Source organism: Melozone crissalis, unplaced genomic scaffold, assembly GCF_028551555.1.
Source record: "Melozone crissalis strain CALT ecotype California unplaced genomic scaffold, PUWL_Pcris_2 ptg000019l_1, whole genome shotgun sequence".
Taxonomy (NCBI): Eukaryota; Metazoa; Chordata; class Aves; order Passeriformes; family Passerellidae; genus Melozone; species Melozone crissalis.
The window spans coordinates 650,074-663,654 of record NW_026535797.1 but is presented as its reverse complement, the minus strand read 5'-3'; the positions used below and the strand labels follow the sequence as shown (position 1 = coordinate 663,654).

The 13,581-nt window shown below is 59.7% G+C and overlaps 1 protein-coding gene across 1 annotated transcript; it reads left to right on the top strand.

The window, feature by feature from the left end:
- Positions 1 to 357: 357 nt before the first annotated feature.
- On the top strand, positions 358 to 13,010 carry DPYSL4 (dihydropyrimidinase like 4). Its single transcript, XM_054276773.1, has 14 exons — positions 358 to 419; positions 2,105 to 2,193; positions 2,461 to 2,645; positions 3,528 to 3,692; positions 5,053 to 5,114; positions 5,198 to 5,278; positions 7,701 to 7,769; positions 8,038 to 8,158; positions 8,782 to 8,938; positions 9,166 to 9,307; positions 10,244 to 10,414; positions 11,079 to 11,258; positions 12,150 to 12,309; positions 12,894 to 13,010. Exons 1-14 carry the CDS (start codon positions 381 to 383, stop codon positions 12,983 to 12,985), a joined length of 1,713 nt encoding a protein of 570 aa, XP_054132748.1. The 5' UTR covers positions 358 to 380; the 3' UTR covers positions 12,986 to 13,010.
- Positions 13,011 to 13,581: the final 571 nt, after the last annotated feature.

Sequence of the window (13,581 nt, the reverse complement as noted above, 5' to 3'; positions counted from 1 at the left end):
AGGTAACGGGACTGCGCCGGGACAGGGGCCGGGGGCCTGGCAGAGACCGCGGCGGGAGGGCGAGCGGGGACCCGTCCGGCTGTCCTCCAGCCGTCCCGCCCCGTCCGGTCCCATCCCGCCCCGTTCCGTCCCGTCCGGTTCCGCGGAGCTGGCTCCGGGAGCGGGCTCCGGGTTCGAGCCGGGCGCGGTGCGGGGCCACCGAGCGGCCGCCTTTCCCTCGGGCTCGGCCCCGCTCGGCCCCGCTCGGCCCCGCCGGACCGGCTCTGCCCGCGGCCGGGCGCGCGGCGGGGCGGGCGGGGGCGCGCACGCAGGCGGGAGCGCGCGGCGGCGGGCGCGGGCACGCGGGACAGCCCCGCACACACGCGGCGGAGGCGGCGGCGATGTCGCAGCCGGGCAGGAGGAGCGGGAGCCGCGGCAAGGTGAGGGCTCGCTCCCCGCGGGGCGAGGGCTGCGGGGCCGCGGGGCCGCGGGCCGGGCCGGGGTGGCTCCGGCGGGCGGGGATGGAGCGGGCCGGGCGGGCTCGCACAGCCGGGGGGCTCTGGGGGCTCCTGCCCGCCCCGGGGTGAGCGCCGCCGGGGCCGTTGCCGCCGGGGCCGTTGCCGCCGGGGCCGTTGCCGCCGGGCCGTTGCCGGCGGTGCCGGTGCCGCGGGGCCGAGCCCCTGCCTGCCCCGGCCGCCCCTCGCAGCCTGCCCGCTCCGCTCCGCTCCGCTCCTCTCCGCTCCTTTGTTGCGCGGCCCGGCCGGAGCCCGGCGGTCCCGGCGCTTTGTCCCGGGGCCGCCCCGGGGGGACAAAGGCGGGCGGGCTCCCTGCCCCGCCGTGCCCCGGCTCCCCGTGCCACCGGAGCCGGAGATGTGCCCCGGGCACGCTGTCACCGCGGGATGGGCTCGGCACCGCGAGAGCATCCCGCAGCCGAGCGCTGCCTCCCCCCGCAGCCCGGGGTCCCCCGCGGCTCCCCCGGCGCCGGCCGCGCTGCGTGGGAGGGGATTCCCTGCTCCCGGCGCCTCCCGGCAGCGGCCGGGACAAATCCCTCGATTGCCGTGCTCTGTGTTTTGTTTGTTCTCTCTTGCTGCCTCGTGGCAGAGCTCCCTTGGGGAAAACCCGGCGGGTGCGGGAGCCAGGGACTCTCACATCCCAACCCCGTCACTGGGATGCGGGAGCGGATCCCGGGTGTGGGGCCCTGCCGCCGGGGTGGGGACGGGGTCAGGATGAGGGTGAGGACGGAGTGAGGATGAGGATGGGGTAAGGATGGGCATGGGGTGAGGATGGGCCCCACAAGGGTCTCCCATGGGGCAGTAACACTGAGGCCTCTTCTGATTGATGTTACGGGACAAGGGGAAACAATAAAGACAATAAATCCTTGACTGTTAAAAAGAAAAGTAATGCAATTCTGTAGTTTTCCCTTTATATGCCAGCGATGCTCTTTTAAACAAACCCCGAACTGTTTCTAGGCAGTTTTGCCTCCGGACCCGGCTCTTTGAGGGGCAGCATCTCCAGGCTGTGCTGCCGCGTGCTCAGGCGTCCCTCGGCTGGTTCTGTGCCCAGGCCGTGCTCTTTGTGTTGCCCATCTCAGCACTGGAAATAATTTTTCAAGCAGCACCAGAGAGCAGGAAAGGAATCCTCTGAAATTAGGCTGCAGCTGAATATAGACATCAGTGCTGCTGCTTCCTAAATTTTCTAGTTAAAGATTCTGGGTGAAGATTCTGCAAATCTGAAAACTGTGCCAGTGTCTGGCTTTGAAGTGAGGCAAGTCCTCGAGGCTTTATCTGCCTCAGCCGAGACTGTGAAAACGGATGAATGGCAATAAATTACCAGGTTAATGAGATGCACTGAGAAGCCTGGAGCTGAGGCAGCAGCACGGCTGGCTCAGCCCTCGGAGCCGGGGGTGCCCAGGGCTGCCGGGCCCAGCGATGCACCCCTGGCTCCTCCAAACGACAATTTCATATGGTTCCCCTTGCAAATGTGGTTGTAGAATAGTCTGGGTAGTCACTGAACTTGAGTGATTGCAGGGAAAATACTAAACCTAGACTTACTTAAACTTGGAATGAGTAAGGCGGAATCCAAACAAAAAAATCTTTAAAAAACTGTGGATTTTTTTTCCCATTAGGGTCATCACATTCTAATCAAAGGAGGAAAAATTGTCAACGATGATCAGTCATTTTACGCAGACATTTATGTGGAGGATGGCCTAATAAAGTAAGTTAAAAATTTATATTTGCTAATGTAATTTCTTAGAATGATGCAGTGCCTTGGGATTTGAACAAGGTTCTTTCCCGTCATTTTTTCTTTAGGAAAATAAAGGCAGCATTTTAGAGCAGTGTCAGGAAAGAGCTGCACTGGTGTAGCTGCAGCTGTAGAGACTGGCAGAGCACTGGCAGCCGGGGGAGCAGCCACAGGGGTCGTTTTGGCATCCTCACCTCAAAGCTGTTGCCAGCTGAGAGGAGATGTTGGTTTCCTTTGCAGACAGATCGGAGAGCACCTGATCGTGCCCGGCGGCACCCGGACCATCGATGCCCACGGGCAGCTGGTGATCCCGGGCGGCATCGACGTGCACACGCGGCTGCAGGCGCCCACCATGGGCATGAACTCGGCCGACGGCTTCTTCCAGGGCACCCGGGCGGCGCTGGCAGGGGGCACCACCATGATCAGTAAGGGGCTGTGCTCTCCGGCAGAGCACACGGGCCTGGAGTCCCTGCGGGGATGTTGGTTTGCCTTCACGGCACAGAAATGCCCGTTTCTGCTGGGCAGACCCAAACACCACAGAGCTAATTGGAGGTGTTGTGTACTGGGCAGAACCTCTTTCCCTTGCTGCACGTGGATGTTAAAAATATCTGTCTGCTCCTGCCTCACCTCATCAGAGAGCAAGACAGAAGAGCACTTTAAACACCTTTTATTATGTTTTTAACAGCTCTGCAAGTGTGGGGCGTTTTTGAGTTTCCCAGCTTTAAGCACAGGCTCCATTTCTGTGTAATGTAAAATAATTTTGCTCTCTGTTCTGTTCCTACTCCATTCCCAAGAAGCACTGCAGTGTGTGACTGCAGGACCAGTCTCACCAGTCCTGGCACAGCTCCCCAGCGAGCCCATGGCCAGTGCTGGAAGGAATGGGGGCACAGCTGAGGGAAGTGACGGGCAGTGGGGGCTGCCCATGGCAGCTGCCCCAGAGCAGAATGCTCACCGGCAGAGTGCTGTGCTGCCTGAGAGACGTGACAGAGCCATGCCTGGGGTTTGCTTGTTGTGCTTGTATCGCTTAGTCTGGGGGCTCCCTGCCCCCTGTCCCTCAGCAGCGCTGGGAGTGAGCCGGCACTGCTGTGTCCAGCTGTGTGGCCTGGGTGCAGTGCCCGATGTGTCCCTGTCCCCAGCCTGTGTGTCCCCACAGCAGCAGCAGCCGTGTGGCCGGGGTGCGGTGCCCGGCATGTCCCTGTCCCTGACTCCCGTGTCCCTGTCCCTGACTCCCGTGTCCCTGTCCCTGTCCCCGTCCCTGACCCCGTGTCCCTGTCCCTGTCCCCGTCCCTGACCCCGTGTCCCCGCAGTTGACCACGTGTGCCCGGACGCGGGCAGCAGCCTCCTGGCCGCCTACGAGCAGTGGCGCAACCGTGCCGACAGCCAGGCCTGCTGCGACTACAGCCTGAGCATGGACATCCCGCGCTGGCACGAGAGCCTCAGGGAGGAGCTGGAGGCCCTGGTCAAGGACAAGGGTAAGGGCAGAGGGACCCTGTGGGGTGGCAGCGGCAGCCCTGCTGTCCCCAGCACCCAGCACTGCAGGGTCACGCTCTGCCCGTGGAGCTGGCGCCTCCCTGTCCTTGGCCAGCCAGGAGAGAGCTGTGTATGGGGACACGGGCACCAGGCTCCTGCCGTGACATCTGGGTCTGTGCCCTCGCCTTTGGGCAGCCTGGTCACGGAAAGGGATTTTGGAGGCTGAAGGAGTAGGGCTGGACACCCTGACGTGGGCTGCCAGACGTACAGAAAATACATTTAAAGAAAAACCTCCGGGACGGGGCGTAGAGAAGGGAGCTCAGCTTTAAGCATTCCGCAGTGGTTCCGTGGTGCCTGTAACTCCCGTGCATCCCGAGGTATCTGTGGCACATGGCTGGCTGGAAAGCAGGAAAGTAGACCACGCGGCAGGGATTCATGCATTCATTAATACCTATTGCCGTGTTTGGAACTACACTTTCCTTCAGATATGCTAATGCAGAGCTAAATGTCTTCAGTGTAATTTGTAGTCTTGCAAGCAAGGATTTAATTGGCCAATTACCATAGAAATTCGCAGTGAATTTCCTATTAAAATGCAGAGTGGCTGAAGTGATGGAGCTGTTCCTTGGAACACATATGAAATACAGCTGTAATTTGATCATGGTTTGGTATTGCTTATTGCCTCTATCCATACAAAATACAGCAGCAATTCATAGAATCATGGAATGGTTTGGATTGGAAAGGACCTGGTCCCATTCCCTGCCATGGCAGGGACACCTCCCACTGTCCCAGGTGCTCCAGCCCCAGTGTCCGGCCTGGCCTTGGGCACTGCCAGGGATCCAGGGGCAGCCACAGCTGCTCTGGGCACCTGTGCCAGGGCCTGCCCACCCTGCCAGGGAACAATTCCCAATTCCCAATATCCCATCCCACCCTGCCAGGGAACAATTCCCAATTCCCAATCTCCCATCCAGCCCTGCCCTCTGGCACTGGGAGCCATTCCCTGTGTCCTGTCCCTCCATCCCTTGTCCCAAATTTAAGAATAAGCCATAGACGGAAGCCACCATTGGATGAAAACCAGCATGGGAGTGAGGCAGCTGAGTGTGCATTTGGAGCAGTCACAGAGGGTACCTAACCCCAAAAAGGGGTTTCATTTTGTGGTTCAAGTGCACCATAAAGTAGAGGTTTATTGTCTTTCACAACCCCCAAGCTTTGGGGTCAGTGGGGACATTTCCCACATCAGCCCTTGGCTTTGCTTTGCTTCCAGTGTAACCCTCTCCAGCACAACCTGGTCCAACACCCCTGCCCAGCCCACACCAGGGCAGTGCCAAAGGGACAAAGCCACACGTGTCCTTTTCTTTTCTCAAGGTGTGAACTCCTTCCTGGTGTTCATGGCTTACAAGGACAAGCTGCAGTGCACCGATAGCCAGGTAGGAACGCAGGGAAAGGCAGGGCCTGCCTCCGAGCCAGGTGGGAGGAGGCAGGGCTGAGCCGGCCCCGCTTGTCTCGGCAGATGTACGAGATCTTCTGCGCCATCCGGGACCTGGGCGCCATCGCCCAGGTGCACGCGGAGAACGGGGACATCATCGAGGAGGTACCGCGGCCACCGGGACTGGGGCTGAGCAGGGCCTGGGGGGAGAACCCCTGTCCCTGCTCCTGCTCCTGTCCCTGTCCCTGTCCCTGTCCCTGCTCCTGCTCCTGTCCCTGTCCCCTGTCCCCTGTCCCTGCCCCTGTCCCTGTCCCTGCTCCTGTCCCTGCTCCTGTCCCTGTCCCTGTCCCCTGTCCCCATCCCTGCCACTGTCCCCTGTCCCCATCCCTGTCCCTGCCCCTGTCCCTGTCCCTGCTCCTGTCCCTGCTCCTGTCCCTGTCCCCTGTCCCCATCCCTGTCCCTGCCCCTGTCCCTGCCACTGTCCCCTGTCCCCATCCCTGTCCCTGCCCCTGTCCCTGCCCCTGTCCCTGCTCCTGTCCCTGTCCCTGTCCCTGCCCCTGCTCCTGCTCCTGTCCCTGTCCCTGTCCCTGCCACTGTCCCCTGTCCCCATCCCTGCCACTGTCCCCTGTCCCCATCCCTGTCCCTGCCCCTGTCCCTGCCCCTGTCCCTGCTCCTGTCCCCATCCCTGTCCCTGCCCCTGTCCCTGCCCCTGTCCCTGCTCCTGTCCCTGTCCCTGTCCCCTGTCCCCATCCCTGTCCCTGCCCCTGTCCCTGCCACTGTCCCCTGTCCCCATCCCTGCCACTGTCCCCTGTCCCCATCCCTGTCCCTGCCCCTGTCCCTGTCCCTGTCCCTGCCCCTGTCCCTGCCCCTGTCCCTGCTCCTGTCCCTGTCCCTGTCCCTGCTCCTGTCCCTGCTCCTGTCCCTGTCCCTGTCCCTGTCCCTGCCCCTGTCCCTGCTCCTGTCCCTGTCCCTGTCCCTGTCCCTGCCCCTGTCCCTGCCCCTGTCCCTGCTCCTGTCCCTGTCCCTGTCCCTGCTCCTGTCCCTGCTCCTGTCCCTGTCCCTGTCCCTGTCCCTGTCCCTGTCCCTGCCCCTGTCCCTGTCCCTGCCCTGTCCCTGTCCCTGTCCCTGTCCCTGTCCCCTGTCCTGCCCCTGCTCCTGTCCCTGTCCCTGTCCCTGTCCCTGCCCCTGTCCCTGCTCCTGTCCCTGTCCCTGTCCCCGTCCCTGCCCCTGTCCCTGCTCCTGTCCCTGTCCCTGTCCCTGTCCCTGTCCCTGTCCCTGTCCCTGCCCTGGGAGCTGGAGCCCCAAAGCCTTGGAGGGAATGGGACCCTGTGTAGCAGCAGGAGCATCAGGGTGTCCTGTGGAATCATCAGTGCCCTCATGGATCTTCACATGTGGGTGCTTGAGTTCCCAAAAAGCACTTTGTGGATTGCTAAAGGATGACTGGCTGCCTTAAGTGATGCTTTATCCCGTTATCTGTTGTGTTTATGAGTTTGCTTGAAAAAATCAGGAGGTTTGAGGCTTTTGCAGTAATGTCTGTGACATGGGCAGCATTTAACTCCACCGTCAGCACTTGGGAATTCCTTGGTGTCGCAGCCTCTGCTCATGGGCCTTATTTTTCCTTTTTACCTGTAGAAAAGACAGTGTTGGCTCCAGCCTCAGATACACAAGTGGAGTTAGACTGGCAGTTCCTCAGGCTCACGGTCACACCAGCGCTCCGTCTGGTGTGGGAGTCAGGCTGAACTGAAAGCCAGATCCAATCCTTCAAATGGGTTTATTTGAACAAACAGGGTAAAGGCTAATTCCCACCTCCTGGGATTTTACCTGGAAACCTCAGCTGGCTGTGGAGCCAGGCAGCTCCTGGTGCAGCAGTGTTTCTGTCAGCTGCCAGCCTGGTGACACTTGAGCCCTGGGGACAAACCTGGAGGAGATCTGTGACAAGAATACAGACAAATAGGCACGCTCTAAGAGCAGGGGCCTCTAAAGGATCCTGTGGGATCTGCTCCCTGGTGTTGGATTACATCCTTGCCCTGGTGCCAGCTGCCTGGGAGGCTGCATGGCACAGAGCAGCAGAGGGACAGGCTGAGCTGTGTGCTGGACACCTGCGTTCAGATGCCACAGGAGGGACCTGGGACAGCCCAGAGCTCCTCTCAGCGTCCGTCACTGCGGGCTCCGTTTCCTCTGTGCCACTTGGTGAGGTGCAAAGGGACAGGAACCTTCGGGAGAGGTGGCGCTGGCTGCACCCCAGTGACAGTCACATCCCTGTGCCCATCCCTGCCTCCTCAGGGCTCCTGAGCAGCTGCAGCAGGCCCAGGTGCTGGGATCCCTGTCCCTTTGCTGCAGCTGGGGCAGCCTGGCTGTCAGTGCCCTCCTCCAGAGCCTTCTGAGGGGTGGCAGGGTCCCGAGGTGCTGCTGGGGCACTGCAGCTGCCGTGCAGGAGCATTTCTGCAGCACAGGACAGGTCTCTGGCAGGTGGCCTGGGGAGTGTCCCGTGTCCCACCTGCCCTCTGGCCGGGGTGTGCCATGTCCCACGGTGCCCCAGGGGGCTGTGCCCATCACTGACTGCTCTCTCCTTCCTCCTCACCCTCAGGAGCAGAAGAGGATGCTGGAGCTGGGGATTACAGGCCCGGAGGGGCACGTCCTCAGCCACCCCGAGGAGGTAACGCCACCAGCCCTCGCTCCAAGCTCCAGACCCGCCGTGCTGAGGGGCTGGGACACCTGTGACGTGGGACACCTGTGACGTGGGACACCTGTGTCCTGGGATCCCTGTGTCATGGGACATCTGTGTCCTGGGACACCTGTGACATGGGACTCCTGTGTTGTGGGACACCTGTATCATATTCTTGTGGGATGCCTATGTCATGTCCTTGTGGGACACGTGTGTCACGTCCCTGTGGGACACGTGTGTCGTGTTCTTGTGCCCGCAGGTGGAGGCAGAGGCCGTGTTCCGTGCCATCACCATCGCCAGGCAGGCCAACTGCCCCCTCTATGTCACCAAGATCATGAGCAGGGGGGCTGCAGATGTCCTGGCTCAGGCCAAGAGGAAAGGTAACACTGGCCTGCACAGGCAGTCACTGAGCCTCTGAATCCAGCCAGGAAGCTCATTGTGACCGTGAGCTCTGAGGAGCCCTCATCTCCTGAGCTCCCCCTCGCCGAGGGCGCTGAGGCTCGTGCTGGTTTCCATGGTAGGCTGTGCCAGAGCTAATTGCTTGGAGCCGGGAGGATTGGATGTGTTGGAAGCTGTGACACTTCCATCTAGGCAGACACAGCTGAGAAACGGGGAATAATCCACTTGTGATGGTTTGGTGTGAACTGAATGAAAGCAGATGTGGAGCAAGCTCCAGATGGTGGCTGGGGGTGGAGTGGGAAGGGCTGGATCAGTCCTGGGGGAGCAGGGTGGAAGGGGGAGCACAGTCACCGCTCCCCGGCCCGTGGCTGCCAGACAGAGCCAGGTTTGGTCTAAAGGAAGGCATGACAGCCCGTAGGAATGCGTGCCTGGTGTAGGGAGGGGACAGACAGATGCAGACCTTGCTTTGGCAGTGTCTCCCCGTGGCCTGAGCTGACGTGAAGGATGAGCGGGGCTCTGAGGCTCTGAGTGCTGCAGGAGGGAGTGAGCTGCTGTGCGTGCCTGTGCCTGGGCCGTGCTGCCCTGACAGCCCCTCGCCCTGCAGGTGCCGTGGTGTACGGGGAGCCCATCACAGCCAGCCTGGGCACGGATGGCTCCCACTACTGGAGCAGAAACTGGGCCAAAGCCGCCGCCTTCGTCACGTCCCCGCCCGTCAGCCCCGACCCCAGCACGGCCGAGCACCTCAGCACTCTGCTCGCCAGGTGGGTGCCGTGGCACGCCCGGGCACAGCTGGGCACAGCTGGGCACACCTGCCCTGCCCGGTCTGCATCCCGCCCACGCCCACCCGATGCCATTTGCAGCACTGGCATGGCTGTGGGGCCCGAGCCCACTAGCCTTTGGTGCCCACGGGCTGCCCAGCAATGGGGGCTGTGCCAGCCTGGGGTGCCATCAGTGCCCCCTCCCTGAGCCCTGCCCTGTCCCTTCCCAGCGGGGACCTGCACGTCACGGGCAGTGCCCACTGCACCTTCACCACCGCGCAGAAGGCCGTGGGCAAGGACAACTTCACGCTGATCCCCGAGGGCACCAACGGCGTGGAGGAGAGGATGGCCATCGTGTGGGAGAAGTGCGTGGTACGTGCTGCAGGGAGCTGCGCCTGGCTCCGGGCTGTCGCTGCCTCGTTAGTGCAGACAGCCGCAGCAGTGACGCTGTCTAGACACTGCTGCAGCTTCAGAGAGCTGCCAGCGACAGGCTGAGACACACAGCTGCCTGCACGGTGTCTGCAAAGGCTGCCGAGCGGGGACCACCCTCCGCTCCTGCTCAGCCACCAGGGAGTGTCTGCAGCCCTTTCTCCCGAGGGTGGTGAGGTGCTCCTGTCCCTGGAGGGTGGATGGGGAGGGGGTGTCTCTCCCGTGGGACGTGACTGTGGCCATGCTTCCCACTGCCAGGTGACCCCAGGCCCCAGCAGGCTCCTGTCACCCCTGTGTGCCCGGCAGCAGGGCTGTGACCCGAGGGTGGCATCAGTCTGTGTCCCTGCACCCAGTGCCCACGTCCCTGCTGGCAGCATCCCTGGGGAGCTCCGTGCTCCATCCCACAGAGCAGGTGTCCCTGTGCAGCCTGCAGGAGCTTGGGAGCCAAGCCACCCTGAAACCTCTCTGAGATGGGCTTTGTTCAAACAGAAATACAACTTCTCTGAAGGTGACCAGTGAAGATGGTAAAGAAATAGCACGGCTTGGGTTCACTTCCAGTCTTTCTTCACTGGGCTGTCCTCAGCCCTCCTCAGTGATCCTGAGATGCCTGTGCAGGAGCTGGAGCCAGCCAGTGAAGGTTTTGTTTTCCAGAGACTTCAACCTTTGGAGTCCAAGGAAAATAAAACCTCTCTGTCATATCCTTTGTCCCACAGGGACAGTGCTCATCCTCACATCCCCTTCCCTGTAAGCACAGCCCTGTGGCAGAGCAGACCCTCACCCACATGGGCACAGGGCTGGGGGCAGCGGCTCCTGCCAGGGCACAGCCATGGGGAGGGACCTGCCCCCAGCCCTTGTTCCCTGGGATGTTTCCCCTCCCAGGTCCCCGGGAAGATGGATGAGAACGATTTTGTGGCAGTGACCAGCACCAACGCTGCCAAGATCTTCAACTGCTACCCCAGGAAGGGGCGCGTGGCTGTGGGCTCCGACGCTGACCTGGTGCTCTGGAACCCCAAGGCTACGAAAATCATCTCAGCAAAAACCCACCACTCGGTAAAAGACATTTTAAATCAGTTTCTGGGGCTGGTCTTACTGTCAGATCTGGAAAGCAATGTATGTCCTTAGCTAGATCGGATCATTCAGCACGGGAGGAGTTCTCTGTGTGGGTACACTGATGAAGGACCATGCATTTGCTTTTAAAAATAGTAGGAAAATATTCTTTTATTGCTGTAAGGGTGGGATTGGTACTGAGGGACCACTCCAAGACAGCTGACATCTGGCAAGGAAATATTGAGGTCAGTGTATTTGCTGTGGACTAGAGAAATGTAGGTGCTGAACTGAAATATTGAACTATTGCTGAACTGCAATGTGTATTAGTTGCAGTTTAATACGTATTAAACCATTGCTATAGTTTAATATATAATGGTATTAATCTTAATACAAAATCTAAATATTCCATAAAGAATATATAAATAATATAATAATATAAATATATTTTAATAAAAGTAGTAAACTATTGTTGTAGTTTAATATGATTTGTTTTAAGGTTTATTTTCTCCATTCCAGTTTGCTTGCCATTGGAATCTTGTAATTTGAAATATGGGGAGTTGGTTAGTTCTGACTGATGGTGCATGAGGAGCAATGTACAAAAATGCGGGGCATTGTTGGCCTCCTCTTCAATCCTGCAGGCACTGAATATCAGGGTTTGCTTTTCCAGAATGTGGAGTACAACATATTTGAAGGCACTGAGTGCCACGGGGTCCCAACCTTGGTGATAAGTCAGGGAAGAGTTGTCCTTGAAGATGGAAATCTGTGTGTCACCCAGGGCTCAGGTCGCTTCATCCCTAGGAAGACCTTCCCTGACTTCGTTTATAAAAGGATAAAGGCAAGAAACAGGGTAAGGAGAGTTTTATTTGCCATAATCCCTTGTTTTGATCGCTATCTCTCAGCTGTAGTGTATTGGGGCCGCTGTGCTGGCAAACCTGCAACAGCAGCAGGAGTATTATCAATGCCGTTTCTTTCTGTGTGTAACTGCCTGGATGTCAGTCAAGAATTCTTAGTATTAGAGCTAAAAATGACAGTTTTATTAGCCTATTACAATGTTACAAAGCAAAAATATGAGTTCTTTGTATTGATGTAGAGGGAAGAATTCCTCTCTTACCTGTGCTAGAGAGGTTTCTGTTGCTGTATTCTCAGTGTCTGCTCTGCAGCTTTTGGAGGGGTAAGGGATGTACATCCCATAGGTGCTGGAATACAGTAAGATAAATGTTCCTGTGTGCTGGCACAGCTGTTTAAAGAGACACAAAGAGATGCAAATATGTAAAGAGCTTCGTAGCAGCTCTGTCCTCCTTCCGTTTTCCCTGTGCTATTGCAGACACTGTAATTCTGCATCTTACAGAAAGGCAGAGCAGGAACCAGTAACCCAAATACGCTGCAGAGGCAGGAGCCCCAACTCTGGTGTGCCCCAGGGTGTCTGGGGTGCCTGGAGGGCAGGATGGGGATGTGCCAGCTCCCTGCAGGGTGGGAATGGGGCCCAGAGAAGGTGCAGATGCCCCATCCCTGGAGGTGTCCAAGGCCAGGCTGAAAGTCCTTTGAAGACCATCATTCTCCCTGGGCTGGGCAGCTGTGCCAGGGCAGCCGTGCCAGGGCAGGGTAGCTGTGCCGGGGCTGGGCAGCCGTGCCAGGGCAGCCGTGCCCTCTCCATGGAGGAACGTTCCCGTACCCAGCCCAGTCTCCCGGCACAGCTGGAGGCGCTGCCCCGGCCGTGCTGACGCCGTTCTCCCCGCAGCTGGCCGAGGTGCACGGCGTGCCCCGGGGCATGTACGACGGGCCGGTGCACGAGGTGCCGGCCAGCGTCAGGACCGCGGCCCCGCGCGTCGCACCCTGCGCCGGCAAAGCCGCGGCGCCGCCCGTGCGCAACCTGCACCAGTCCGGCTTCAGCCTGTCCGGTACGTGGGGCCAGCAGGGCAGGGGCACTGCTGCAGGGCTGGGCTGGGCGGGGGCGCCGCTGCAGGGCTGGGCCACGGAAACCTCAGCTGCGTGCTGTGGCTGCAGCCCGGGCACCGCGTGCGGCGCGGAAAGCGCTGGAGTGTTCCACGGTGTTTCTGTCAATGCACAGAGCCTGCTGGGGGCTCTGTTCCCAGGAGCCAGAGCAGGCAGTGATTCAGCACCATTTGTGCTGCAGAAAGCTGCCCAGCAGCTGTTGGGAGCTTGGAAAGCCAATGCTCTGCCCTAAAATCACTTCCATAATGGTTTTTAGCTGGTTGGATCACATGGGTCCCGTACTGTCTGATAAATGTTACCAGTCTGCACATTTTATTATATACAGAATTTATTTCTAGGAAAGCCACTTATAAATCTTCCAGAAAGAAACAATGAAAAATTAAGTTCAGCCAAATATAGCCACTCCAAACTGTGCCGTGCTCACAGAGTGTCCAAAACGGCCCATAATGAAATTGCTGGTATTTGCTGAGGAGATGTTGTGTGGCTGTGGCGTTTCAGCGGCGGCACTGCCGCTCTCTGCTCCCCGCAGGCTCCCAGGCCGATGACCACATTGCGCGGCGCACGGCGCAGAAGATCATGGCCCCGCCGGGCGGCCGCTCCAACATCACCTCTCTGTCCTGACCCGGCCCCGCGCCGGCCCCGCCGCCGCTGCCAGGCCGGGGCCGCGCTCGCCAGCTGCGCCAGCTGCGCCAGCCCCTCCCGCTAGGTAGAGTAGAGCGACCCCCGAGGCAGCGCTCCCGCTTGGGCTCCCCGCGCGTTCCCTCGCTAGCTGCTAGGAAAGCCCTTCCCTCCTGTGCATGCCCGGCCCCGGGGCTGCGGGCCCGCGTGGGCATGAAGGCGCGTCCCGGCTGGATCACGCTCCTTGCCAGCAGCTCCACTGCCCGCTCTCATCCAAGGACTTACAACGGACGAGCGCTGCCGCGGTTTCCAGCCAGAGCCCTCCGCCCCGGCCGAGCCTCCAGAGCCATCCCCAGCCCGTGTGTCCCTCTGCGGTCGCAGCTCAGGGACAAGTGCAGCCCCGTGCCCTGGGACAGAGTGGTGCTGCCCCTCCAGGACCTGGCCATGCCGTGGGCTGATGTCCTTCTGTCAGCCTTGTTTTCTAAAGATCATTTATACGGTTTTTTAAGAACTGATTGTGAGTCCAATACCAAATACCGGGACTCGTTTGGAGGCCAGGTGCACGCAACACACTTTTTTATAAAGATTATTCTAGCCCA

What these genes read in the sequence shown, in the direction of transcription:
- DPYSL4 (XM_054276773.1), top strand. Translation starts at nt 381, where the DNA reads ATGTCGCAGCCGGGCAGGAGGAGCGGGAGCCGCGGCAAG. An exon ending in CTCAGCACTCTGCTCGCCAG is followed by an intron (nt 8,939 to 9,165) that starts GTGGGTGCCGTG and finishes GTCCCTTCCCAG; the next exon opens with CGGGGACCTGCACGTCACGG. An exon ending in TCGTGTGGGAGAAGTGCGTG is followed by an intron (nt 9,308 to 10,243) that starts GTACGTGCTGCA and finishes TTCCCCTCCCAG; the next exon opens with GTCCCCGGGAAGATGGATGA.